The following is a 25,887-nucleotide window of genomic DNA, read 5'->3' as shown; positions in this document are numbered from 1 at the left end:
ATTCAAGATGCCTCCAGTTAGGATCTCCACAGATTTGAAGTGCTTTTGAAGTGTATTTGTGTGCCCTACCCTTCGCTTATGTGGGGACCCGTTTGGTTGCATGCTGAATTCTGCAACATAGAACCATGAAGATCCCTGCAGCAATAGGGACTTTAGCCAATGAATGAACAACGTCTCCCATTAAATCTATGCTCTTTTCTCTTGTCCCACCATAGAAAGTAGTTTTGGCTTAGTGTTTCTAAACTGTGTCACTTTCTTGAAAGGAACCATTGGTTAAGCTTCCACATAGAAATTACTCTGTATCGAGTGTCACTATGTTTAACGTCACTCTTTCCTGGATGTTCTCTTAGCTAGATGCTTCTGTATTTAGCTGCGTTTCTTTCTGGGATGGAGTCACTGGTCATGTTCTCCGTTTTGATTTTCTTTCAAAAAAATCAAAGCAAAGAAAGTATTCTTGGTCCAGTAGCAGCTTTCCTGGTTGTAGTTATGGATGTAGTAATTCGTACTATGTCTCTTGGTATTTCATTTTCATATAAAGTAGCCAAGACTCAATGCTTTGGTGCTCAACTGTATCTTTCCTATATGATCAAGTTAATGATGCCATTATCTCTGTGTTCTGTTTGCTTTTCTTTCCTGTAGAAAGTACTATTAGCCAGTGATTCTGCATCTCTTCCTTCGAATCATTGACCAATTTATGTCATTAACTATGTCTTATCTTTGGTTTTAATTTCCCATCGAAAATACTCCTTGCACTGTGTATTTGGTAGAGCAACATAGTTAGTATGAAGGATTGCTTCAAAATCAACCACTTATTGCAGTCACATACACTTTCTCAGATATAAACATTTTTACCAGTTTCATTACAGTTCAATTGAATCTTTGTTAGACTCTTCTGTTGAAGAGTCTAACAAAGACTCTTCAACAAAGTCCGAGTTATCAGCTGTAAAAACCTTCTGCACCAATGACAAAACCTCCCACATTTTCCATAGATATATTTTATTAAAAAACAAAAGCCAACAAGAACCCTTTTTTACATAATGATCAAGGATTTTTATTATCTTAGTCTCTTTCATCAGTTTCATATCATTACAGAAAATGTTATTGTACAGCGTTGATCAATGTCTCCTCATTGCTTAATAATTTCCTTAGGAGTGCTGGTCACATATATCTGTACAATATGGTTATTTTTTTTTTTCTGTACATTTCTTGTGAAGTTGGTTAAAAAGGCTGTCAGCACTTAAAGAAGCTGTTTCTTTTCTTTAATCTTTTTCTTAAATAGTTGATCAAAAAGAAAAAGAAAAACAAAACAAAAATGATAATTTCTCCCCAGCTCATCTTGTCACCTTGGTGGGGTTTGGAGTTTAAGTGAATATAAGGAAGCTTCAGGGTCTGGCCCTGGCTGGCGTGGGTGTGCCCCTAATTCCCCCAACCCACCCTCCACCCTCCTACCCACCCCACACACACTCACACACACCTCACCCTCCCGATATCGCCTCCTTCCTGTCCAGGCATTTGGCACTGCGCACATAAACAAGACTCACAAGATAAACAACAAGCAAAGCTCTTTGTGAAGCCATTATGATGCATACTAATGAGGGAAAAAACAGAAGTGTCACCTTGATGGGCCCTCAGAGGAGGAGGTGGCCTTGATATGCAGCCTCTTTCCTCTAAACTGAGCACCGTAGGAAATCTGGAGCTTTCCATGTTTTCTTCACTTTCAAAAAACTGATTTTTTTTTTTCCACTAAAGATGAGAAAATAATAATTTTATTTATTTTTTTTGTCCTGGCAGGCACCTACAGCGGTCTATTAAAATGCTACTGCTATAGATAAGGTCTAGCATTGAACACACAAAGCAATTGCAATGAAAGGAACAAAGTTGCCTTAATATAATAATGATAAGAAGAATAATGATAATAATAATAAGAATAATAATCATAATAATATATTACAGAATAAATCTCTTTTTATAATTAGATTTTTTTTCATTAAAAGTTATATTTTCTTTGTTTGAAATACTATAATCTTTTTAAATTATTTTTTTTAAATATGTATCTAGGTTGTGATCAAGATGTTGACTATACCTCAACGTTATCCAAATCAATAAAAACTAGCTGTGCCGTTGCATATTACAGAATAGTCAATGATATGTGGACATGCACCGTGAACCACCCATTCCAACGCTCGCTATATGTGACGTCGTCCGGCGTCCCCCTCTGATGACATCATAGCCGTCCAATGACCATGACGTCAACCACCTCGCCCTTGTGCAGCTCCACGTATTGCTCTGTTTTTGGAGGTAGCATCAGGAGCCCGTTGGCACTGCGCATGCTCATCAGTCTGCTGCTCACCTGGTTCCCTGCGAGGAGACCATAAACAGAAAGTTTGTACTTATTTACATCGGATGAGAAGAAAGCCATTGTCGAAAAAAAAAAGATGCACAGTTTGAGTTCGCCATAGCTTACAGCTTTTTACTTTACTTTATGTTTACTTTACTTGTCAGCACTTTAAGCACTGACAAGGTAGTTTGTTGCTACTTTCTCTATTTCAAAAAAGTTTCTGTTGCTCTTCAAAGTTTTTTTTTTTGCTGCTTTATGTTGTTGTACCTGTGCTCTGTGCCCAAGGCAGAGGCTCCTGGTGATGCCACGTCAAAATACAGCGGTGATATTCAGGACGAGGGTCCAGCTTCACATCACATGACAACTAAATAGAAAACAAACATACAAGTTAAAGCTTTATTAAACCCCTACAAACATAAATGTAGGGCATATTTTAAAATTCGTCGATTTTTCTTAAAGTGCTTTCTATTTTACACTTTTCAGGTAGTTTGCTAGAGTTCAGTGCTTTTTCAATCCTCATGACACAGACAAAAATAAAATGTCAGGATTTAATGCAAATCCAGCAGTGTAAATTATCTCAATTTTTAACTGTCACAGATTAATTAACCAGCTAGTATGAAATTGTTATACTTGTGTTGGTGAGTTAAGAGCACAGAAACAATAATTGTGTAATATTCTGCACAATAAAAACTTGACAATGACAATTTATTCTAAAGTCCATATCAAAATTTAAATAAAGCATAAGTAATATAATAGCACCAATAAGAATCAATGTAATCTAATAATTTTGGAGCAGCTTCCATTTAGGAAATACCAATTACATGGTGTTAAAGAGTCTTGTTTTAATTTTTTGTATAAAAACAATATTGATATATTTTTATTATTCTTAAAGGTATGTTTTTGTTATTTGTGTCTTATTATGCCAGAGGAAAATTAGCCAGGAATGTAATCCTGGCTCATTTTTTAAATTCATACCTAAAATGTCATCTACAAGGTGTCTTGGCCAAGACAAGAACAGCTGAAGGCAGCACTAAAATATGCCACATAGATGAAAAGACCAGAGGCCAATAAAATATAGTTGCCTCGTTGCGTCTGTTTTGCAAGGGGAAAGATTTAATCTAAATCTGATGCTATCTGCTTGGGAAAATTGCCCGAATGCAACTATGCTTTAAGACTATTAATTTCTCTACAGCAAAAGTGGCACTAATATATTCACCTTGATTTCTAACTGCATTATAATTACAATTGATGTAGAGATGCATGCTGGATGGCAAGCATAATGGCAGGAAACCAAATCCTTTACTTGTTAATGCTTGATGGGGGACATAAGCTTAGCCTGCTCTGGGTGCATGATATTCTAGTGATTTCTTTTACCCACTTTGTGGTTATGAATATTCAAGACAGAGGATCAGGCCTTGGGGTTGCTGATGTCTTTGCCAAGTCACAGCAAAATGTTGTGGTCATAAATATGCATCCGGAGGATGATGAAAACACAATTACTTGATGATTTAAGATGCAGCAAGACTTGAGTATTTTGTGCAAACATTGATTTTTATTTATTTATTTATTTATTTATTTGTAGTTTGATGCCTGTGCACTGAAAGTACAGCAATAAAACCCAAGAGATGTTTTTGGCTTCCCTTATATGCTTGGTGAGTCCTACCCTCGCTTTGATGATGGTGGGCCTGGGGTCCAAAATACCCTGCATCTTCCTCAAAGCAGGGATGACAAAAAGATTACAGGTGACAACAGCGGACACGGGATTTCCTAGGACAGACGGGCGGACAGAGGGAGGAGGACGAGAGGAGAAAACACAAAGAAAAATATCTGAGTAACGAGTCTGTGCACTTGGCTGGTAGAATCGCTCTTTCTCTCAACTTCACACACTACCTGGGAGGGCAAAGATTAGTTTGCGAGCACCGTCTATGTCCAAGGTGGCAAATGTTGTTGGGAGACTGAAAAAAACCAAATAGAACAATAAAACAACAAATGTCACTGCAGAAAAAAATAATTATGAAGAACACAACTGATTTTAACAGTCTCAATAATTAATCACATTCTGTTTGCTTTACCCTGGTTTCATAAAAACACGACCAAAATGGATCTGAGCATGAAGATCAATATCCAACACCTGCTTGAGGTAATCCTGAAAAATACAATTAAAAGGCAAAATTATAAAATGCACATTTCTTAACAAATTTAAAAATGACATTGAAATCCAATGCCATTCTCTGTGCTTTAAAAATAAAAAATCTCCAAATACTATTGAAATTTGTTACATTTTTCTCTGCTATCTCGCTATCTACCACAAGGTGTCAGTAAAACAGCATTATTACCCCTCGTAACTGTACCTTCTCTCCCATGGACACTCCTCCTGAGGTGATGATGACATCAGCACGGCTGATGCCTTCATTCAGAGCGTTCAAAAGGTCATCAGGGCTGCAAGGCATAAAACAGAGAAACAAAAAATACACAAAAGCATTAACTACCAATTTATTTCAGAGACAAAGAAAGTTCCATGAAAAAAAATCTGCAATGCATAATGTTCTTATTTTTCATCATGTTGCAGCATTAGTGAAGAAGATTTTTTCAGGATGCTATGATTATATGCTATGATATAAACTATATAGTAGAAGATAGGAGGTTTGGATAATGAGACACATTGTTATTTATGCTGTCTTATCAAATTTAGTCTCCTTCTAACTTCACAATTATGCAACATTTTGCTGGTCTATCACACAGGATCAAAATAAAATATTGGCTTACATAAATTGACAAAATCCAGAAAAAGTTTAAGGGGTATGAATATATGTGGCCATTTATGAAAGAAGGCCTGGCGCAGACTTAATGTGAACCTTACTTGTCCCCAACGATTCCCAGATTGATAGTAGGGTAGCCATGTTCCTGGATTGTGGCAAGCAGGGTGGAACGATTGCTGTCCCTAATTTTCCCAGGATGGAGGTCATCCTCTGGGTTCAGCAGCTACCAAGAAGCAATGTAGCACAACATGATAGGGATCATGTTTTGGAATGGAAATTAACAAAGTGGATAAAGAAGCAAGTAATTAACAGGGAGAGTATTTAATTACCCTTGTCGCGAATCCTTTTTGGTTACAAACATAAAGGCATACTTTAGTATTTGGAATGTGTGCAAAATAATTAGGTTCTGACTGAATAAAATGCCACAGGTGATGAAAAATGTCATAAAATTGCAATACTATGTTTACAATGGTCATGTCACAGGATAACGAGAATTACTCTACACTCTTAGAGTTGCAAGTCTTGTTGTGACACACACATAGCTGCAGATAATATAATTTGGGTCTGATTTGATGAAACGTGAAAAGTTAGACACAGAAAAAGAACATTTAACTTTTTTTATGTAGAACAAGTTGTCTGTTTAGATCAGTTGATAGCAGGACACCTGTATGATATTTAATCAGTTAAAGTTTTCCTGTTTTAGCAAAGTCAAGATGACCAAAATATATTAAATGAAAAAGTGTACATATTACTCTTCAAATTGAGAAATAATAGAAAAATTATGTAGTATTTTGCAGAATTACCTTTTAAACTGTATTACAGGGTCAAACATTTTAGGCATTCTTCCTCAAGCTTCTCATAATAGCTTACTGTAAATTTGGCCCATTTCTCCTCAAACATGGAGTAACTGCAAAAGATCTGTATGCTGGCTTTACCATCAGATTTTCTATGGAACTGAGATCAGAGTTTTGTGATGTCCACTCCAAAAGCTTAAGGCACATTGTAACTATTTTGGCAGTATGATTAGGCCGATTGTCTATTTAGAAGATCCATTTGGGCCAAATGTCTTGAAATGTTGCCTCAGTATTTCCACTTAATGGCCTTTCTTCATGGTACAATCTATTTGTGAGAAGTGCACCAGTTCCTCCTGCAGAAACACCCACATAATATGTCGAACGAAGGACTTTCAAAATAGGATGTTGTTTCAAGCTGCCTCTCTTATAATCTTTCTCTCATTAATCTGACATTAAGCAAATAGAAATAATTTCAGTATTCCTAACTGACCTGAAACAGGAAAAGTTTAATCGGATTTATGTACCTCTATGTACTTCCTTATGCAGCGTGTCTATAAATATCAGCTTCACACGTCAGAATTAATTTTACTGCATTGATATTCAAGAATGTTCTCAAATTATTGGTTGTAAAATTAGAATCATTTTGTGAGTGCTGCAGAATAACATTAAATCTGAGCTCAACTTAATCCTCTTTTCTAACAGATAATCTGATGGGAAAGCTGATGAAGGAAATATGAAATCCATTTGCATAAAAATGTCAACGTGATTGTTTAATACCTGCTAATTTATACCCAGAATGTGATTTTCTGTGAAGGTTGTAGGGAACACAAACATTTGTCATAACTGAAACACTGTAGTTTTAGCTTTACCTCATTTCCTGTGGACATGACCGCCACAACAGGAAATTTCTGCACTTCCACCTCTGTGACCCCAACAGTGGCCAACAGGCCAATTTCAGAGGGGCCCATATGGGTGCCCTTCGCCAGCACACACTCCCCACGCTTGATGTCATGACCAATAGGCCTGTGGAGATGCAAACACCGAATTAAAAAAGCTGCAAAATCCCTGAATGATGTTGTAAGGCTGTTCTTACATTCTGTTAGAGACATGCTGTGCATTTTAAGCATTCCTTTGGCCTCTGGCCATAATTAGAATTAATGTAAAGTAACAAGGTAGCAAAATGAACAGAAATCTGAGTGGAACAAATTCAGAAAGAGTTTTCTGTGTTACCAAGCACTGTTGAGGTGAAAATCATCCACCAATGTTTATTAATATTCTGCGCAGAATATGACAATTTACAAAATAAGACACTTTTGAGCAGGTCAAAGCAGAGAAACCATAAACACTGAAGAAAGAGTGCGACAGTCTGGCTCTTTGCTTCACCAAAAGTTATTTTTCCAGGGAAAATGTTTAAAAAAAGTGTTTAAGAACACTTTTTTTTAACACAAGTTTCCTCAAGGAAAGTTTATAAACATTAAACAAAAACATAATATGACAACCATCAGATGAACAAAGACATAAGATATTAGGCTGAAATAAAATTTGCCACATTTCACCCCCTTAGTTTTAGTTAAACTTAGTTTTATAATAATCACATAGTAAAATATCAGGGCACACTGCCCTGCATGTTTTAGGTATTTCCTTGCTTCAGTCCAGCTGATTTCAATTGATGATTGATTAAAAGGCATTTGTTGAACTGCAATCAGTTGAATCTGGTACATTAAAGCAGGGAAACCTCTAAAACATGTAGGACCGTGTGGCTTGAGGACCAGGGTTGGGAAATACTGCCCTATTTGATTATGATAAAGTCCATGTTACATGATAATTACACGTAAATCTTGTTTATTACAGTGCACCTCAAGGATAATAGGAATTTGTTTTTTGTCACGAAGGCTTTTCTGTTTTAGGCAAATTAAAACAAATGCTATTTACCGGTATTTGCTGTTCTAATTTTTTCAGATTTTAACCAACCTGATGTCCTGTCCTGGACGGGCTTGTACTAGAATTCGAACCTCCAACTCCTCTGTTCCCTAAATAACAAATAAAATACCAGAAAAAAGATACTGTTAAGCTGCTGAAGCCTGGTAACATCTAGTTCTACATTTCACTGTTGTTGGGCTTTGCTTTTATGGTGGGTGAAAGGTTACGCTTACATCCTCAGACTCGCGGAGGAGCTCGGTGTCTTCCACCTGGACAACAGCATCTGCACCGCAGGGGATAGGGGCCCCCGTTGTTACCCTCATCACCTGCCCAGGCATCACTGTGTGGGTGGGCTTCACATGCAAAGAGAAGGCAAATGAAATTACAACATGGACAAGCCAGAAAAGAACTTATGTAGACTAAAAGTGGCCAAATAGATTCTGACAACAAGGAAATATGTCAGTAATGGTGGCAAGTCTTTATATCATATACAGCACCATTGTCAACAGTTACTAAAACTTTTTTTTTTTTTTTTTTATACGTAGTAAAGAAAGCTCCAATATGAACTGTTCTTTTGATTACACCCTGAAACTTGTAATTTAAGTTATTTTACTCTGAGGGAAAAAACCCCCAAAAACTTTCACCCCCAAGAAAACAAAACCTTTATTTCAAACATTACTTTTTAAAAGTAAATAAAAGCACCTAAAAATGTTTAATTGGTAATCTGTCAGCAAGGGCTCATTCAGGGAACCATTTATACAATAATTGCCCATGTTTGTATGCTTAAAATGTAATTTTGCAGAGGATAGAATTAGTGTGAAGTCTAGGATTTTGGAGGGAGAAGGAAAGTTTAAAGTGGTGGCCTTTAATGTGACATTTAGCATGCAGGACAAAATAGATACATTTCTAAAAAGAAGTTAGGTTGTGTCTTAGTCTAAAAAAAACACTCCTGTTGATTTGATTAGTTTAAACATGGAGAAAATAGATTGTTTTAAGCTGCTTTTATCCACCGATCACAGAAGTCTAAAATGCTGTCTAACCTTAAAAATAAATATTAGAATGTGAAATACAGTTTTTGTTACTTTCATAAAAATGTGTGAGTAAAGCCATGAGGAGTCAACTAAAAGGTGTGACTGCTTTCATACTCTTATGAAGCTATTACTGTCACATTTATTGTGGAAAAAAGGTTCAAGTGTTCTTACTGCCTGATCAAAACATATCAAGTATGAAAAAAATAAAGCTTTTCTGATAAAATCCAAAATCTAGCACATGTCTGGGAGCACACATTGTGTTAATCTCTAAAGTTTAGGTGTGTTTAGAGTTTATCCTCCATTTAGAGGGGAAATTTCTTACTATTCGGAAAATACTGTTGTGAAATGACAGCAAAGGCAATAAACCTGTTAGTCAAATATTTTATGTCCAAAGACAGAATGTGAGGATGTTGTTGTGAAAGCACAACGAACCTGCTCTCCAGCTTGGGATTCTCCGATGATGAAGCGATCACCTGGGCCGTCAGCAGCTGAGAAAAACAAGGTTTAAATAACTTAGACATGAGAGGAGATAAAAATATTTCATTGGTTTGTCATTGAAATTGACTTTTAAGTCAAGAAGGCAAAAACCGACAAATCCAATATCGCAAAATAAAATATTCCCGTGTGAATGGATGGATATTTTGGTAAATATCTATGTCTAATTTCTCATTTGATGCATTTTAGGTGATTTTTACATAAAACATAAAATGAGCAAAGTTTGAAAAAGATAGAAGATTTTGTGTTGAGAGAAGAACAACCCATCAGCCATAATTTACTGTCCCCACCTCTCACAGCATATCCATCCTTTACTGAAGCAGGAAAGGGTGGAAGGTTGTCTTTGGCATAAACGTCCTGAGCCAGGACTCGACCCATCCCATCTGCGGAGAAGAGAAAAGCAGAACATAGAAAAGAAGTGAGGAGGAGAGGAAGATGGTGACAGCTGGAGAGAAGCAGATGCGTAAAGGGTGAGATGTTGGATCCAATTTAGGCGAACACACAGAGCGACGTGTGTGAGGTTTTCGTGCTTCGGTTTTATTACATTGCTTCTGGTTGGAACTTACAAACTTTAATGAAAGAGGATCAGAGACTCACAAAACGAAACAGCTCAATGAAAGAAAGAAACGCAGGAAAAGAAATCACAGTATGAGTGGGTGAAGTAAAAAACAAAAAAAAAATCCAACAAAAATACCTTGAGATGCTCCGTGGATAAATACAGCTCTTCTTTGAGCTTTATTGCTGTGATGATGTGGGTGTTTAATATGAAAGATCTAAGCTTTGATATCAACCCAGAAAAAAAAAAAAACATTATACATGTACATGCAAAGACGCCCACAGTCATGCAGATACTAAACACCAGTTATAAGACGGTGTTGTAAGTGATTCATCCCAGCTGCAGATGAGGAGCTGCAAGGTTCTGTCCAAGTCTTTAACAGCACTTCATCTGAGAAATTCTGTTGTTTTTTTCCACATTTCCTTCCAAGCTGCCACTTAAACAGCCTGTTGGAAACATATGCTGAGGCTGAGCTGAGGTTAAAAATAGAACAGAGGTGACGTGCTGCAGCAGTTGGATATGCTCTTTTCCCCAAAACATCTCTGATTGTGTGTCCATCTTGCTTTTTGGTCAGGTGACAGCAAAGCATAAAGCAACAAGCTGCCAAGCTGGTGTGCATTTTCTAAATTTTAAATTGTAAACATAAATGATGTCAATGAACTGTTAAAAAATACATTTCACACATACACTCAGGCTGCTCCATATTCACTAGAGGAGCTTCTCCAGATGCTGTCTCTATAAATATTTCATTTTCCCGATGCTACCTCCCTGCTGTCCCGTTCTTTGCTCTGTACATGCAAATCTTGTAACTGAGCCGCACCTCATCATGAAATAAAACATATTTTTAAACTTTGGGGTTGTTTTTGTCATCATTTAAGTGTGTTGAGGGCATTACTGCCAGAGGTGCTCGTCTCTACATTGTTTTTTTAAAGGCTGAGTCTGTGTTCTGCCCTCTGGCCCTCAGCTTGGCTCCATGTCACCCTTCACCAGAACTTGGCCTGTTCTGCCGGAAGGATTACACGACCTTGTGTAGCCTAATGTGGATATTTGTGCAAGATAAGTCAAATGCACAGAATACAAAACTGCTATTGATATTAAAAACATGCTATACTTTATGATTAATATTCATCTGCTTTATTTACACAGCTTCTGTTAAAGAAGGGAAAGACAAGCGGGAATGCACAGTTGAAACCAGATAAATACACAAACTAACAAGACAAACATTTATTTTTTTTTTCTTTGCTGTGAAGTTAAATCAGACCAAACTTCTCTTGTTTAAGCTTAGCTAGAATTAGCAAAAATAATTTATATTTGCTAAATGCCTGAAAACTTAGCGAGAAATTTTATTTGGAAGTCTTTTGTGACTTTCCTCAAATTCAAAGGTTATATACATTTGGTCAGCCTTTTAAGATGTGTGGCTTGTGTCAAATTCATACCTATGCACAGAGTATCATTAGGAAAACTCTCTGAAAGTCTACTGAGGTCACCTGACTAAAGCAAAATTTGCAATGATTAAGAAAAATGTATTTTGAACTTTATTTGCGATTGTTAATAGAGTTTGGTCTTAATAAGAGAGATCAAAATAGGTAATTTTTACCTAATTATACATGGGTTATCAGATAGTATTCAATCAATAATGTTAACATTTATTTCATTCTTAAATTTTCTACATGTTAGTCCATTACAATTGTCAAAAAAGATCTTTTACGCATTGGCTGATCAAGTTGTAATGCTGACTGTCTTTCCAATTGAAGTTCATGGCCCTGACATTGCTGCTTGCAGCTATTTTTAGGTAAGATTTGTTTGTTATGCACATGCCCTTGCAGCCAAGAAAATTTGTGTCATGGAGATTGACATTTTTCATGCATACAGAGACAGCTGATTCAGTGAGGTGTCCTCACAGTGGAATGTGTTAGAGCTTAACATCCCAGCAGCCTTAAGGAACTGATGTTAATTAATGTAAAACTAAGAGGGAGGAATAAGATGATATAAGCAGAAAATTTGACCTGGTTCAGGAGCGTCTGCCTCCTTACCTCTGTAGTTGATGATTTCAGTGCCCAGGACGGCGGTCATCTCTAGCACAGTAATGAAGGCCTTGTCCATGGAGGTAAGGGGGAAAGGGGACATGCGGTGTCTCCGGGCAACTTTTGTGATGTCCACTGCACTGTGACCTGTGGGTAAGATAAAGGTTGGACACACCGACATATAGAAGTTGGCCAAAAAACCTAAATATTCTTGTCTGGGTGTCACTCTACCATCACTTCTCAAACATACATGACAAGATGTTCCTTCAAAGACATTAAGCTTAAGGTTTTTAGCATTTAAGATCTTTATTTAGAAACTTTGAACGGAGCGCTCCGTTGGGATTCTGTCACATAAGAGTAAACGATGTTAGAAACAGGACCACTCCAGATCTCCAGAGGCAAACGCGTTACCTTTAAAAGTCTTCATTTTTTAATTTTTAAAACAGACTTTTATCAGTTCGCATAACTTAAGCTAGCAGTTGAAGCAGATTGCAAATGATTTGTGCATTTTGAGGAACAAAAAAAAAGAGTCTGAAATATACAATTAAACAGTCACACTAACAGGAGGATTGGATTAAAAGATTTATTTTCTCCTCTGCATGCAGGTGTATCTGTGCAAGAACACAATTTGCATGAGCAGAGGTTGGCAAGACACACTGACATGTTTGTTTTCACATGCTGTGGAGCACAGCTGGATGATTCAGATGCTCGATAGCAGCTGCGATGATCTAATAATACCTCTCTAATAATTCCAAACGTAAAAAGGAACAAAGCTATGTGTAACTAATGCGTAATCTGCTTTCTTTCCCTCCGTCTTTATCTCTTCCTACCTCTCTCACCCCCTCTGCTTCTCTGCCTCCCAGTGAAGAATAGCCGCCACGCTTTGATTTCCCTTGACCTAATTTTCGTTCCTTTAAACATACACTTACGCTTCTGCAGCATATTCTTAAAGCTTAACATGAAGCTTAACAACTGCTGGCACACACATGGATGCATAATCATAAGACAGCAGCCACACACAGAAAACACACACATTTGAATCTATTTATGAGCTTGGGAGAGCAGACGGGAGAAGAAAGTAGTTAGAACTCACTTGATCTTAGGATATTTTCTTTGCTGCTGCATCGTGACTGCACCTGAAGATGGATAGAGACAACAGGGGAACAGAGAGAAAGAGAAACAACAAAGGTGGTAATTTTTGAAATGAAGTCATATGAAATAAACCAAGTTGATCTTTTAAAACGGTCGAGGTGACAGGCTGGTCGTACAACATTCAAAAGCACTAGCAAAAGCTACTTCACACAACACTGTGCTCTTTGTTAGGGGAGATGGCTGCATCTCCCACTTTACGTTTTAAACATTTAAACTAACAGCACAAGTGATAATCACAGATAAAGGCGCTCACATGTCACGCTGTCGTTAAAGAGAGCAAAGGACTGTATGGACAAATGCAACAACATACAGAGTGACGATAATCACATCACAAAAATCATATCATAAATCGACTTTGACATTGAATGCAGTGAAAATGCTGTGCTGAGTATTGATCGGCTGTTCAGATGTGGCACGGGATGGAAAGATTCCTCTGGGAATCTTGGATGCTGAGTGGGAGCTTCTCGTAACTCTATGGTGAAGTGGGGAGGAGAGCAGAGATGGATAAAATTAGGTGAGTTTCCAGCAAAACACACAAAAAACGTTTTCTGTAACAAACATCATGATGCCAATGTAATTACAACCCTAGTCTTATGGATTTGTTCTGGAAAATGGCAACTTTGTAGTTTTGTTGATGTGAACCAAAATTAATAACATTCTCTTTGGCTGTAGAAACTACATGCAAAGCAGATTTTCGCAACATGTTTAAAATATAACCCCTTATTTGGGAGTAGATTGCTCTCACATATGATTAAATTGAATGTTTCTTCCTATAGAAGTACTGTTAGTGCGGAGGATTTAGTGACACCTAGACAAAAGGTGACAGATAGCAGCTAAATAAGTACCTGCTTACACAAGATTCTACATAAATTATATGCCAAAACAGAGAAAAAATTTTGTTTTACACTAAAAACACATTAGAGTCTCTTTTTAAAATTCATGTGCTGCCACTGGACATAAGGATATTCATTAAAGATACATGATTAAATACACAGCATAGAAATCTATTTTTTCTCCACTTTCTAACATTTAGGATTAGTAAAATGATTTGTGAGAATTTTTATCTTTGCTTTTCCTCAAAGTCATCACACCTCCTTTGTATTTAGTAGAATTGCTTTTGAACTACATGACTTGTGTCAAACATGTTCTGCAGGCTGACTTGCTCACATGCATTTGTTTGGCTTTGACTACAAATTTTCTATAGGGCTGCAATCAAGTTTTGTGATCGTCCCTACAGAACATTGACTTTACTGTCATTAGACAATTTGTAACTAAAGCAAACTAGTTTGTGATGTGCACCAGTCCTTGAACAGCTGGAATAGTGTTCTCAGGATTGCAAGGCTTTTTCCTTTATGTGTAATAATGTTCAAACTGACCTAAAATCAGATTTAATATCGTATACAGAAAAAAATTCAGTTTTTTGTATAGGCTGATCTGTTACTGCATTTATTTATTTACTAGGTTTATTGACTAGTATTACTCAAACATGCTTTAAAGGGAAAGTTTAAATCACATTACAGGTCTTCAATTAATAAAACCTATACAAAATGGTTTAATTAAATATTTGACTGTAATTCGCTATAGTTGTGTTCATAAGCAGATTAGTGAGAACAAAAAATTAACAAATGTATTGAAATGTGTCTCATTGTTAATATGTGAAGTGGTATTTGGACAGCACTCTTGATTTCACAGTGTCTGTAATGATAAAACAGTAACCTTTTCTATTTCACAAGCAACCAATTCACATTTTGCAGAACTCATAGAATCTGTACTTAAGTGCAAAGAGAAAGATCACAGTTGCAAATGCCATCAATATTTCCAATCTTATTCTCCAACTCCACCTTCAGAATGATGTAATAAAAGTAGTGCGTTGTTAAGATCCTGTAATACATTTTTATTTTTTAAATATTTTAGGACCTTATCAATGCAACGAAGTTTTAAAATGATCTGTAGTGGTTAACAAGTTTAAAAAATGTTGTGCATTGGTGGGATTTATTAAAACCCTGGAGCACAACTTGGAAAAAAAACAAAAACGAAGAAAAGGACAATGTTTTGTTAATGCAACACATTTTTTTAAATTATATGCAATAAGAATATCATAAATGTGGTGAAGTGATATCTTCCTGCAGCACCATTTTAAAAATATTATGAACTCATACGACTCTGATGCACAACTTAAAATCTTAGGTTTATGAAATATATAAAATGTGGTGCACGATTAGCATTTTGCTGCTTGTGTCTGCATGTAGGATGTTTTCTTATGCTTTTGGGATCTCAGTCATGGTGGTAAAGGAAGACAAGAAGAACAATGACTGAATGCTGTTAATTGAGCTACAGCTTTCATATTTTTTGAAATTATCTTTTATTTACCTTAAAGAATACAGGTCAAATTAAAGAACAAACTAAGGGCTCGTCAGTCTCCCTGTGTGTCAAACTTTAATTTTCAGTCGCGTCAGCTGAAACTGCCTAGTTTGCAGTCATCATCTGCTTTGTCCTAACATGCCCTTCACTCACTCTGGGATCTCTCTAAGTCATCCCTTCCATCTCAATGGCTTCTGTGACCTTTAATCATTAAAAAAAACAAGCTGGATGCGGGTGGCGTGTGATGTATGGAGAACTGAGACACCCATGGTGAAGGTGAAGGTCTCTCTCTAATCACCTACCCGCCCCTTGCTGTCTCCTCCCCTCCCTAAGCTGATACTGCAACGCCAAACAGCCAAGGTGAGAGGGTGGAGAATAGGTGGTGGGGAGTGATGGAGAGTGAAAAAGACAGGAAAGGTGAGTTGATAGCCAAGAGAGGCGAGGAATGATGGCGATCAGCATGATGTGATCCCGCAGCCCGGAAACAAACAAACAAAAAATTTCAAAAATGGGACAGACTTCATTAAATTACAGAGCTGCGACATAGCAGAGAGAAGAAAGAAAAACAAAAAACAAAACTAAACAAAAACAGTAAAGACCAATAAAGCGGTCTCAATGGCAACTACTTAACAGACATCCAGCACACCAGACAAAAACTACTTAAAGCAGACCACGTTAACCGGAGAGACAGAAACAGAGATAGCCAGGCAGATGAGGGAAGAGAGGAAGAGATGGAGAGAAACGACAAAAGACGGAGAGGATAATATTCCTGACAGAGTGAGTGAAGGAATAACGAGACAAAGAGTGACGGGAGTAAACGAAGGACAGGCCGAGAACAAGAAACAGACGATTTAGAAAAGTGAGAACGGTGAGTGATAGCCAGAGAAACAGCTAGGCAAGCGAAGGCAAAGAGGGAGGGAAAGAGGGCGGGGAGGGGGGCAAAGAGCGGGGCATTTGATTTGCGCGCTCCTGTGAGGAGGGTTGAGGGAAGGGCAAGGGAGGAGAAGGGAAAAGGGGAGGGGGCGGGATAGTTACTCGAGAGCTGAAGGTCCTCCTGCGATCATCTTTAAGCACCTCCAACCTACAATGGAGCTATAGTGGAGATAAAGCATTGAATCACAGGCATCAGTGCATCTGTCCCAGCAACCACAACAGCACAGTCAGACATGGCAAACAGACGGGAGGAACAAACACACAGACAGGTATCCACCACGACAAGCAACCCTGGCAGGTGCAGCAATGAGAGGAAGAGAGAGAGGGGGTAAAAAAAGAAACAAAAAATTGGGGGGTTTTCATATGGCCTCATTGAAGATGGCAATCGGTAAAAGCTTGCAGAATTTGGACTTTATTAACCCTGCATCCTTTAAGTTATGTTTGTACTGTTTTTGTTTATTCCCATTTGGTTCATTCAAGTCTGAGAAGCTGTTAAGTGTAAATTACTCTCTGGTTTCCAAGTGTGTGTGTGTGTGTGTTTTTCTTTTTTTTTTTTTTGCGTTAGAACAGATTTCATCTTAGTAAATTATTGCTCTGTAGTGATTTTATTCCTTGAAGGTCCATTAATCCAAATGAAGAAAAAGCTATCAAGCCGACTAACTCTGTACTCAGCAATCAGTTAATTGTAAATATATCAGTTTAGAGTGTGATAATTGTGGGTTTTACTTTGGCCTTGCTCTTGAGAGGGATTTTAATATTGCATAATTTTTATGGTTATGTATCAAAAATGTAAAAGTTTAAACTCAAATTACTACTTTTTAAAACTGATAAAGGCCTGTCCTTAATCATCTCAGTTTTCAATGTACATAGCCTTTAAATAACTTTATCCCTTCTTAAATAAGTATAGCTTCCAATTGTGATAAAAAAGTGAATTAAAAGACTCATGAAATCAGAAAAATATAGGTATCCGACATTGAACATGGAACTTTATGGATATAGATTTGATGCATTTCATTTCATTAAAGATATAATGACTTGTTTTTTCTACCTTCTGTAAGCATGATCTAAAGTCACACCATCTTCTCACTTTTGCTTTTCTTTGACTTAAATTTGGTCCCTTTTGTCATGGAAGCATTCAGTGTCGAAATTCTTCCTCTGGCACTCTATTTTGTAATTAATAAACTTGCATCTGGGTCATTTTGCTATTCTTGGTCTCCCTGGTTTTTGGTGGTGTTTTTATTGGGGTTGTTTTGTCATGCATTTTTGTATGAAGTGACCCTTGATAATGTCCATCAAACTTCAGGGTTTCAGATACCAGGGCCCTGAGCTTTCTAACATCTTGTTGTGTGACCACAAACAAACTGGAATCTTCCACACATGCAGATTTGCACAGAGACTTTGTAGATTATTGGCCTCCCTAGCAAGACATGTTTTTAATTACATGCATATCTTATTACAAGACTATAATCTCAAACAGTTGCATGAAAAGGGTCTTTGGAGAAATTTTAACGTCATATATTATGTCCTCACTTTTTGTGGGGTTTCTGGTCCTCATCTAGTTTCTCAATTGCAGTTCTAAACTTTATAATTCTTCTTTTAGGTTAGTTCAGTGATGCATCTATGTTTTTGTTGGAATTTCCTGACTTATCAAATCAGCAAAAATGTGTTTCTGAATTAATTACACCCTGGGCGAACTCCTGTTTTAGCTCCTCGTCGCATAAATCAGATATAACATCAGCATCATATCCATCCCTCATCCCTACACTGTGCACCGAACTGGGAAAAGCCCATTCCCTATTGGATGAACATGCAAAAAGCAATAGAAAATCAACTAAATTTTAACTTTTATTGATTCACTTTATCAAAATATGCTACAACAAAAAATAAAAAGAGATTCCTACTGCAATTAAAAAAATATGTGTATTTTAAAGCAGACAATGTGATAGATGCATGTTAATTTTACATCACTGACTGAAGATCGCATGTATTTATAATTGCTTTGTTAATATTAAGCTCTTTTTGCTTGATTTCAAGTCCTTTTCAGTGTACTTATATTAGAAACCCTTAGATATTTGCAAGGCAATAGAATTTGTGCTAGAACTATCCATATAATATACTAAAAAAGAGCAACCGGGAAAATTAAATGTAAGAAAAAAAAAAGATCTATGGCAGCTAAAAGCAGCTACAGCAAGACACAGATCGAGCCTGAACACAGGTAAAAGCACAAACAATGTAACAATCTAAAACTAGGCCTGAAAGCAGTGAAAATGCAGAATTTTAAGAAAATATGTGATCGTAGATGAAGAATCGCTTAAGGATCTCCCTACCTTGCTGGTCTCTTTAAGCACATCACAACAATAAAAATAAATACCATCTACCTTCCAGTTTTGCATAAGCCTTATAGTAAATAGACCTTCATCTGATTTACAGAATACAACCAAAATCTTCACATTAACTTAAAAAATAAAAGCTTATTATGGGGGTACAAAAAACAACAACAAAAAGAACAAAACATTTTGGTGCAGAATATAGGACCATCAGTAAGCCATAGGCAAAGACAGTTTGAAAATAGATATGAGTGCACTGGAGGAGGGACAGGTAAATGTGTGGGGAAGTGAGGAGAATATGAGAAATGTGAGTGCAAAAGCAGATTTGTATGTTTTTTTTTATAGTTAGAGGACTGTCAAACATTTCCACAGTGACGTCTGGTCTGTCCATAGCTGTAATAACCTCCCCTTTACTAGTGAGAGACCACCATGTGAAGATGGAAAAAAAGGTTTATACGAATATGAAGGATGCAAAAATGATTACAAGTACTCAAATACACAAACACAAAAACAACAGCCTGGACATATATGTTTATTAAGCCCCTGGCCCCCCAAAAAAGTGAATATAATTTTTTCCCCTGGGAGGCATGTTGATATTTATGTGTGCATCGAAAGATCTGAGTTGCAGAATCTCGACTCTTTAACTAACAGCGATATGCTAATAATGGAAATGTGTCAGGAAGATCAATGTGGCAGGGAGCAAGTGGCAGCAATGACTACAGACACAGAGCAGCGAGTGCGCCCAAGCTCGCAAGACATGTGGCTCAGAGCGGGTGAGCTGCAGCCGAGGGAGGGGGGTCGATGGCTCGATGATCAGCTGACAAAGACAGATTTTAGTGAAATGATGGGATGCAACTGCTGTGGTGCTGACATCAGCACAAAATAAAGAAGCTGTCAGAGAAATTATGCAAAAGAAGGAGAGTTTTTATTTTATTTTATATTCACTGTGAGAAGAAAGAGGAAAGGTGTTTTAGTTAGCTTTGGTAGCCTCTCCCCCTGGGATCAAGCTGAGGACTAAATGCTAAAAAGGGGGCATGGAGTCAGATTGGGAGAGGGCCTGGCAAAATGACACAATGTTAATGCAAAAAAAGCTCCAGTCTGGAGAGAGGAGGAATGAGTATAGGTGTAGTAGTGATGCTTTTTACCTCCCACATCACTCCTTTGTTAATTCTAGTTCTTACAGTGCAGTGAAACAGTCTTTGCCCAATTACAGATTTCTTCTCTTTGCAGTTTTCCCCCTCAACTTAAATGTTTCAGATTATCAATCGAATGTTAATACTGATTAAAGAAAAACAATTTTCAAAGCTATCTGAACCAGTCTGGCCATCGGTAAAAAAGTAATTACCCCCAAAATCTAATAGTCTCTTTAAGGTCTTAGCACACTGTTCAAACTGGATTTAATTACAGACTTTGACAAGGCTTTATACTGTTTTATTTACATTTTTAGTGGAGTTGGTGGTACTGCAGTGGGTCCAGTAGGATGGGTTTTGATGTTCTTCACATGGTTTTGAATTAGTTATGCAAAGTAACTATCTGAAGTAGGAGTAATGCACAAATCCAGAGACTTGAAGATGGGGACCAGTTAGTGCAAGCTCTCAGACAAGATGGTGACACACAACCAGGTCCTTGAGCTTTTTCTGATTAACTGGTGCTAGAAGAGCATATATTTACATCTGTCTCAGAGATCTTTTGTCCAGGCAGGGGGTTCTGAGGAGAGTAAGGCAGGTGGTGCAAGTTGAGTTTTTGTGTCAGGGTGAAATGTGGAGGAGTTTGAAGGATGCATGGCTTTTCAAACCTACGGTAGAAGCTGCTATGGCCGTATGCCAGGGTTTCGCTTTGGATGGGGGGATGGGCTTCTTTAGTTGGTCTAAAAGTAATTCCATCAGAGTTCAGTGAACTGCGGGTGTATAAGCTAAAGTATGAGGATAAGCACCGCACAAACCCACAAGGTTACAAGCCAGAGGAAGATCAAGCAGCTCAGATCGTCTTTCCAAGATCAGGATGGCAGAAGATTGGGGAAAACCGGCGCTTGCTCCGTGGAAGAACAATGAAGAAACTACAAGGGGCTCTGCTTTCACATACACAAACAGCAATCACACAAAAAGTATGCTTTTAATTTTGAACCAATCTGGGTTAAAGTTAGTGTTATCAGAGATTAAATTAATATGTTAAATATCTGTGGATGAGTTTGTACAGTTTTACAATCTACAGTGTAAGCAGAATGACATACTGTAGTTTGTGCAGTGATATTTAGACAAATGCTTGCTGGCACAAAGTAAACTTTAGTGAAGTGTTTGAAATTTGATTTATTAGTTCACTTCGATTTGAAGACAAACTAATTAATCTGCATTTACACAATATTTTCCTTGCCTGAATGCCAGTAAGTAGTATGACAGTTGAAGACTAAGATGTGAACTTGCTTCCAGATCCTTTTGAGGGATCAAACTACCACATCACTCCTCAATGGGTTTACAATATAACAACAGTCTGGATGTGTTTTGTGGTCGTCTTATCACTCTTCACAAATCGCCTGGTCTTGGCAGCCACAGCAAAGTTCAAGAAACTCCGTCATCCCCTGAACTGGATCTTAGTCAGCCTTACCATTGCAGATCTTGGAGAGACGGTTTTTGCCAGCACCATAAGCGTGTGCAACCAGTTTTTTGGATACTTTATTTTGGGACATCCAATGTGCGTCTTTGAAGGCTACGTTGTCTCGAATTGTGGTATTGCTGCTCTTTGGTCCCTGACTGTCATCTCTTTGGAGAGATGGATTGTTGTATGCAAACCTTTTGGAAATACCAAGTTTGATGCTAAATGGGCCACAGCTGGGATCATGTTCTCCTGGGTCTGGTCGGCAGTGTGGTGTGCTCCTCCTGTCTTTGGATGGAGCAGGTACTGGCCTCATGGACTGAAAACTTTCTGTGGACCCAATATGTTCAGTGGAAGTGAGGGCCCTGGTGTCAAATCCTACATGATTGTCCTCATGATTACATGCTGCATCATTCCTCTGGCTGTCGTCATCTTGTGCTACCTGGCAGCGTGGTTGGCCATTTGTGACATTGCTATGCAGCAGAAGGAATGCAAGTCGACCCAGAACGCCCAGAAGGAAGTATCTAGGATGGTTGTTGTCATGATCTTGGCTTATTGTTCATGTTGGGGACCTTCCACCCTTTAGCTGCTGCCATGCCTGTATACTTTGCCAAGAGTGCCACCATCTAACACCTGGTCATCTATGTCTTCATGAACACACAGTTCCACACATTCATCATGCAGCTCTTTGGGAAAGAGGTGGATGACGCTCTGAAGTGTCCACATCAAAGACAGAGGAGTACTTTGTTTCTCATCTGTTCTTGAATTTATTCTAGATCTGTGCTTTCTAAGAATTACTTTGCCTGCTATGTGTTGCCAGACAGGTTCTATCTGAGTGATTTATTTAAAGCATTGGTATTACAGTAATCTGACCTGGGTGTGTTTGGATTTCAATATGGTCTTATTTGTCTGACATCCATTCAAATGTAACAATACAGAAGAAATCTGTAAGGTGGAAAATAACAGCACGAAATATCTCATGTATTTGGCACAAAAATACCCCCTACTCAAACAAAACAGCATCAGGCAATAATCAAGCCTTACAAAAGATCAGACGGACGATGAATGAAAAAGAATGAGTGCTGGTGCAGATCTGGAGAAAGAGGCAATGATTCAGAGAACTGTTGTTGATCAGAAGAGGTGGTAGCACAAGTGTGGACTTTACAACTCAGTAATAACTAAATTAGATGCTGCTATGTGTCTCACCACAGTACATATTCCATTTACAGTTGAATCAAATTATTGGGGTAGCAAATTTTAGATGTTTTTGCTCCAAAAATTAAATCAAATCATTATGTAAACTTTGACAACACATTTATCTAGCTATTTATCACTAGCCTTTGTACTTAGGCCATATTAAAAGAATTTAGTTATCCTAAATTTGACCAGATTGGCAAATTCACAGTTAATTCTTAGGAGTTGAAGACAGTACAGTCAAATTACAGTTATATGAAATTACATAATGAAGAAATGTAAAACAATAGAATTTAAAGTATTGTATTAATATTTTATGTGATAGACCAACACAAGGATTGTGAAGTAGAAAAAAATGCTTTGTTTTTTGTTTCCTTTCTTTAAACTTGAAAAATGTGGTGTGAATATGTATTTAATCCCCTGTACTGTGCTGGCCCTAAATAAAACCCTTTGCCCCCAATTGCCTTTGTAGGTTATTGAAATAGAAAATAGAGTCTACCTGCATGTAATTTAATAATGGTATAAATGCAACTCTTTTACAAAGGCCTGCTAGAGGTCAGCTAGAAGAAATTAGTGAACAAAAACAGAATGATGAACCTGCAAAACTACCAACATGACTGTCCACCTAAACTGACAGGCAAGGTAAGAACATCTTTAATTAGAGAAGTACTCATTGACCCATTGACTCTGGAGCAGTACTATCCTGGTGAAAATGGATGAAAATAAATACAGGGCCCTACTGCAAATAAATATATTAAGATACCGTGAAACACTTAATGCTGTGGTAGAGATTCACTTTACAGTACAACTCTGATGCTAAACATGTAGACAGAGCTGCAATGGAACCGTTTAGATAAAATAAATCCAAATGAAAATCTTTGGAAAGCCTTAGCAATTACTGTTTCTGATGCTCTCTATTTGATTTCAGCGAGATTTTACAGACAAGCAAAATGATACTTTGTGGAGGTCTATCACATATAATCTCACAGTTGTAGCATAGCAAGATAAAAGAGATATGTATGCTTTTACAATGTGATCTAGGCCTCATTTGAGAGTATTTGATGATTTTGTTTTATCACATGAAACTGTAAAATTAATAAAATGCTCCAGTGAAACATGGTAAACCGAACTGAAGCCCAGTGGGATTAAAAAGCCCCTTTCTCTTACTGCCTCTCTGCCTGTGTGTGTGAGTGGCAATGCATGTCACTTGTGTTAGGTGGTCAGGTGCTCTGTGGGAAGCCTGCATGCCAGTAAATAAGTTGCTAGAAAGTTAGCGGGTTTACCTGGTCCAAGGTAGAGTACCTTGACTTGAGCGTGATGACCTCATCCAGGTGAGCCCTGAATTCTCTCCGTGAGGCCTGGGGGAAGCCACAGGATAGTCACTCATCTTCAAACCACACACACACCCACACGCATACAGTACTAAGCTAGAAAAGGCATGCACACCCACTCAGACATAAAATATCAGTTAGTGGTGCCTTTAGATTATCCAGACATTTCCAGCCACAGTCTGGTCATTTTGATTAGAGACTCAAACAAAATAGCCACTAGTGCTCCATTGACTCTTCAGTCAGTCCAAATAAAAATCCAAAGAGTGAAATATCTCACTGTAACCTCCAAAAACACAACAGAACCACCCCGGCTCAGTAGATTTAAAGCAGTTCTATCAGAGAGCGTGATCTCAGTGTATGCGATAAAATAGACACTAATCTATTATTAAAATAGACACTACCAAAGACCTCTCTATGGAGAAATAAAGTAATGAAAAAATTATGGCTTTATTAAAATATTAGTCAAATTATGTTCGAGATTAAAAATGGCAGGCAGGAAAGATCACAGTTTTAGTGAGGCTTAGTGATTTTAACATAATCATTTAAGTCCTGTCACATAAAATAAAAACTATCATCCAGTTTTTATCTATGTGGGCTGACTGTTCAAGTAAAAGACTCAATTCACTCAGCTGGACTTTCTCAGATAGCTTAACATTATAAGTTTGACAAAATTGGATTATATGCTCATTTGAACTGATCTGGGTTGTATTTAATTTAATTTGACTGTATGATAAGTTTGTGTTGGAAATTATTGGACTAAACACAAATTGGACTGAGGCTGAATTGGACCAATTTCTTTTGGCTCCATACAAATAAATTGCTTTCTACTGAATTGAACTGAATGACTGTAACTATTGATATCGTCCTTTTGACGTTAAGAAAGGTTTATCAGTGCCATCATCCTGGAGACAAGCGAGCAGATATATAGTTAATGTATGGCTAACTGCTAGCTGGCTAACATTAGGGTTCTGGAATTGCATATTGGAAATTCATGAACTATGCTTAAAAGTCTGTGGCAGGAGACCAACCATTTTAAATCAGTTCCATCATTTCTGCCAGAAAATTCCTGGTTTGATAGAAAAAGCATGTAGGTTCTCTGCAATTTATAAACTTGCTTAACCAAACATTGAGTTACATATGTGTATATTTAAAATTATGTGCATAGTTTCAACCCTGTGTGGATTAAAAAAAGTTACTAATAAATTCCAACTTGAGCACTGAGTTATTATTTATGAAAGTTGTAAGCTCTGTGATCTTTCTACCCATGAAAAAGATGCACTTAAATAAATGAATTCCTAAATTCATGACTAAGCTTTTGATTACTTTGAATGTTTGTTTTTAATATGATAAAAAAAAAAAAAAATACAGCAACATTTTTGGTGTGTGTGGGGATTTTTAAGATAGTTTTGTATTTCGGAAAAACGTGATAAGAACAGGGTATCTTTAGGGACATGTGGTTTTTTATTTGAAGCTTTCTCAGATACAATTATTTAATGAATAAATAACATCCTCCCCATTTTACTCCTTCCAACTGAGCTCATGTCTCTATTATTACATCTAAAGAACAGAATCACTGGACTATTGCCAAGGTAACAAGAAAACATCAGAGCTGTGAAAGCTGTTATGTGCTGATGTTTATGTGAAGCCCTGTATGTGCAACAGAGGAAGAGAAATGCAGATTGTGCAAGCAATATCACTTACATTCAGATACACAAAATAAGCATCTTTCAACTGTGCTGAGGTTGAAAGATCAGTTAAGCAAATGTAAAGTGATAAAAGTTTAGTTATTTTGCTGGGTCTGAAAGGAGACAAGTTAAGAGGTAGAAACAGAATGTTCACCAGAAGGAGGTCACATTTTATTCCAAGACAAAATCCACAATGAAACGACAACATCGAGGTGACAACAAATGCACAAACACAGAGGGATAACCGAAAAGAAAAAGAAAAATGCAGAGGAACAGCAGGCAGGACGAAACAGATACACAGAAACACATGACGGAAACAACAGGGAGACAGGGATTCAAAGGTGCTGCATAAGAAGGAGGAAGCATCGACTGATGCCACGGTTACAATGCATCACAAC

At 37.4% G+C, this 25,887-nt stretch overlaps 1 protein-coding gene and 1 pseudogene across 1 annotated transcript in view; one reads left to right on the top strand and one right to left on the bottom strand.

Moving 5' to 3' along the window:
• Nucleotides 1-979: 979 nt before the first annotated feature.
• Nucleotides 980-25,887, bottom strand: part of gphnb (gephyrin b) — a 160,192-nt gene continuing 135,284 nt past the window's right edge. The window contains exons 12-27 of the mRNA XM_044107236.1: nt 23,757-23,831; nt 16,466-16,522; nt 13,011-13,053; nt 11,927-12,064; nt 9,628-9,720; nt 9,275-9,330; nt 8,045-8,164; nt 7,863-7,921; nt 6,761-6,914; nt 5,199-5,320; nt 4,690-4,777; nt 4,411-4,484; nt 4,229-4,293; nt 4,002-4,105; nt 2,606-2,702; nt 980-2,358 (exon numbers count right to left, since the gene is read on the bottom strand). Of these exons, the coding sequence (XP_043963171.1) occupies nt 2,225-2,358; nt 2,606-2,702; nt 4,002-4,105; nt 4,229-4,293; nt 4,411-4,484; nt 4,690-4,777; nt 5,199-5,320; nt 6,761-6,914; nt 7,863-7,921; nt 8,045-8,164; nt 9,275-9,330; nt 9,628-9,720; nt 11,927-12,064; nt 13,011-13,053; nt 16,466-16,522; nt 23,757-23,831 (1,479 nt within the window). The 3' untranslated portion in view covers nt 980-2,224. The remainder of the gene's footprint in view (nt 2,359-2,605; nt 2,703-4,001; nt 4,106-4,228; nt 4,294-4,410; nt 4,485-4,689; nt 4,778-5,198; nt 5,321-6,760; nt 6,915-7,862; nt 7,922-8,044; nt 8,165-9,274; nt 9,331-9,627; nt 9,721-11,926; nt 12,065-13,010; nt 13,054-16,465; nt 16,523-23,756; nt 23,832-25,887) is intronic.
• On the top strand, nt 20,548-23,733 carry LOC122825714 (annotated as a pseudogene).

The sequence above is a fragment of the Gambusia affinis genome, linkage group LG22, assembly GCF_019740435.1.
Source record: "Gambusia affinis linkage group LG22, SWU_Gaff_1.0, whole genome shotgun sequence".
Lineage (NCBI taxonomy): Eukaryota > Metazoa > Chordata > Actinopteri > Cyprinodontiformes > Poeciliidae > Gambusia > Gambusia affinis.
Note: the sequence above shows the minus strand (reverse complement) of the source record. Positions and strands in the feature narration are given on the sequence as shown.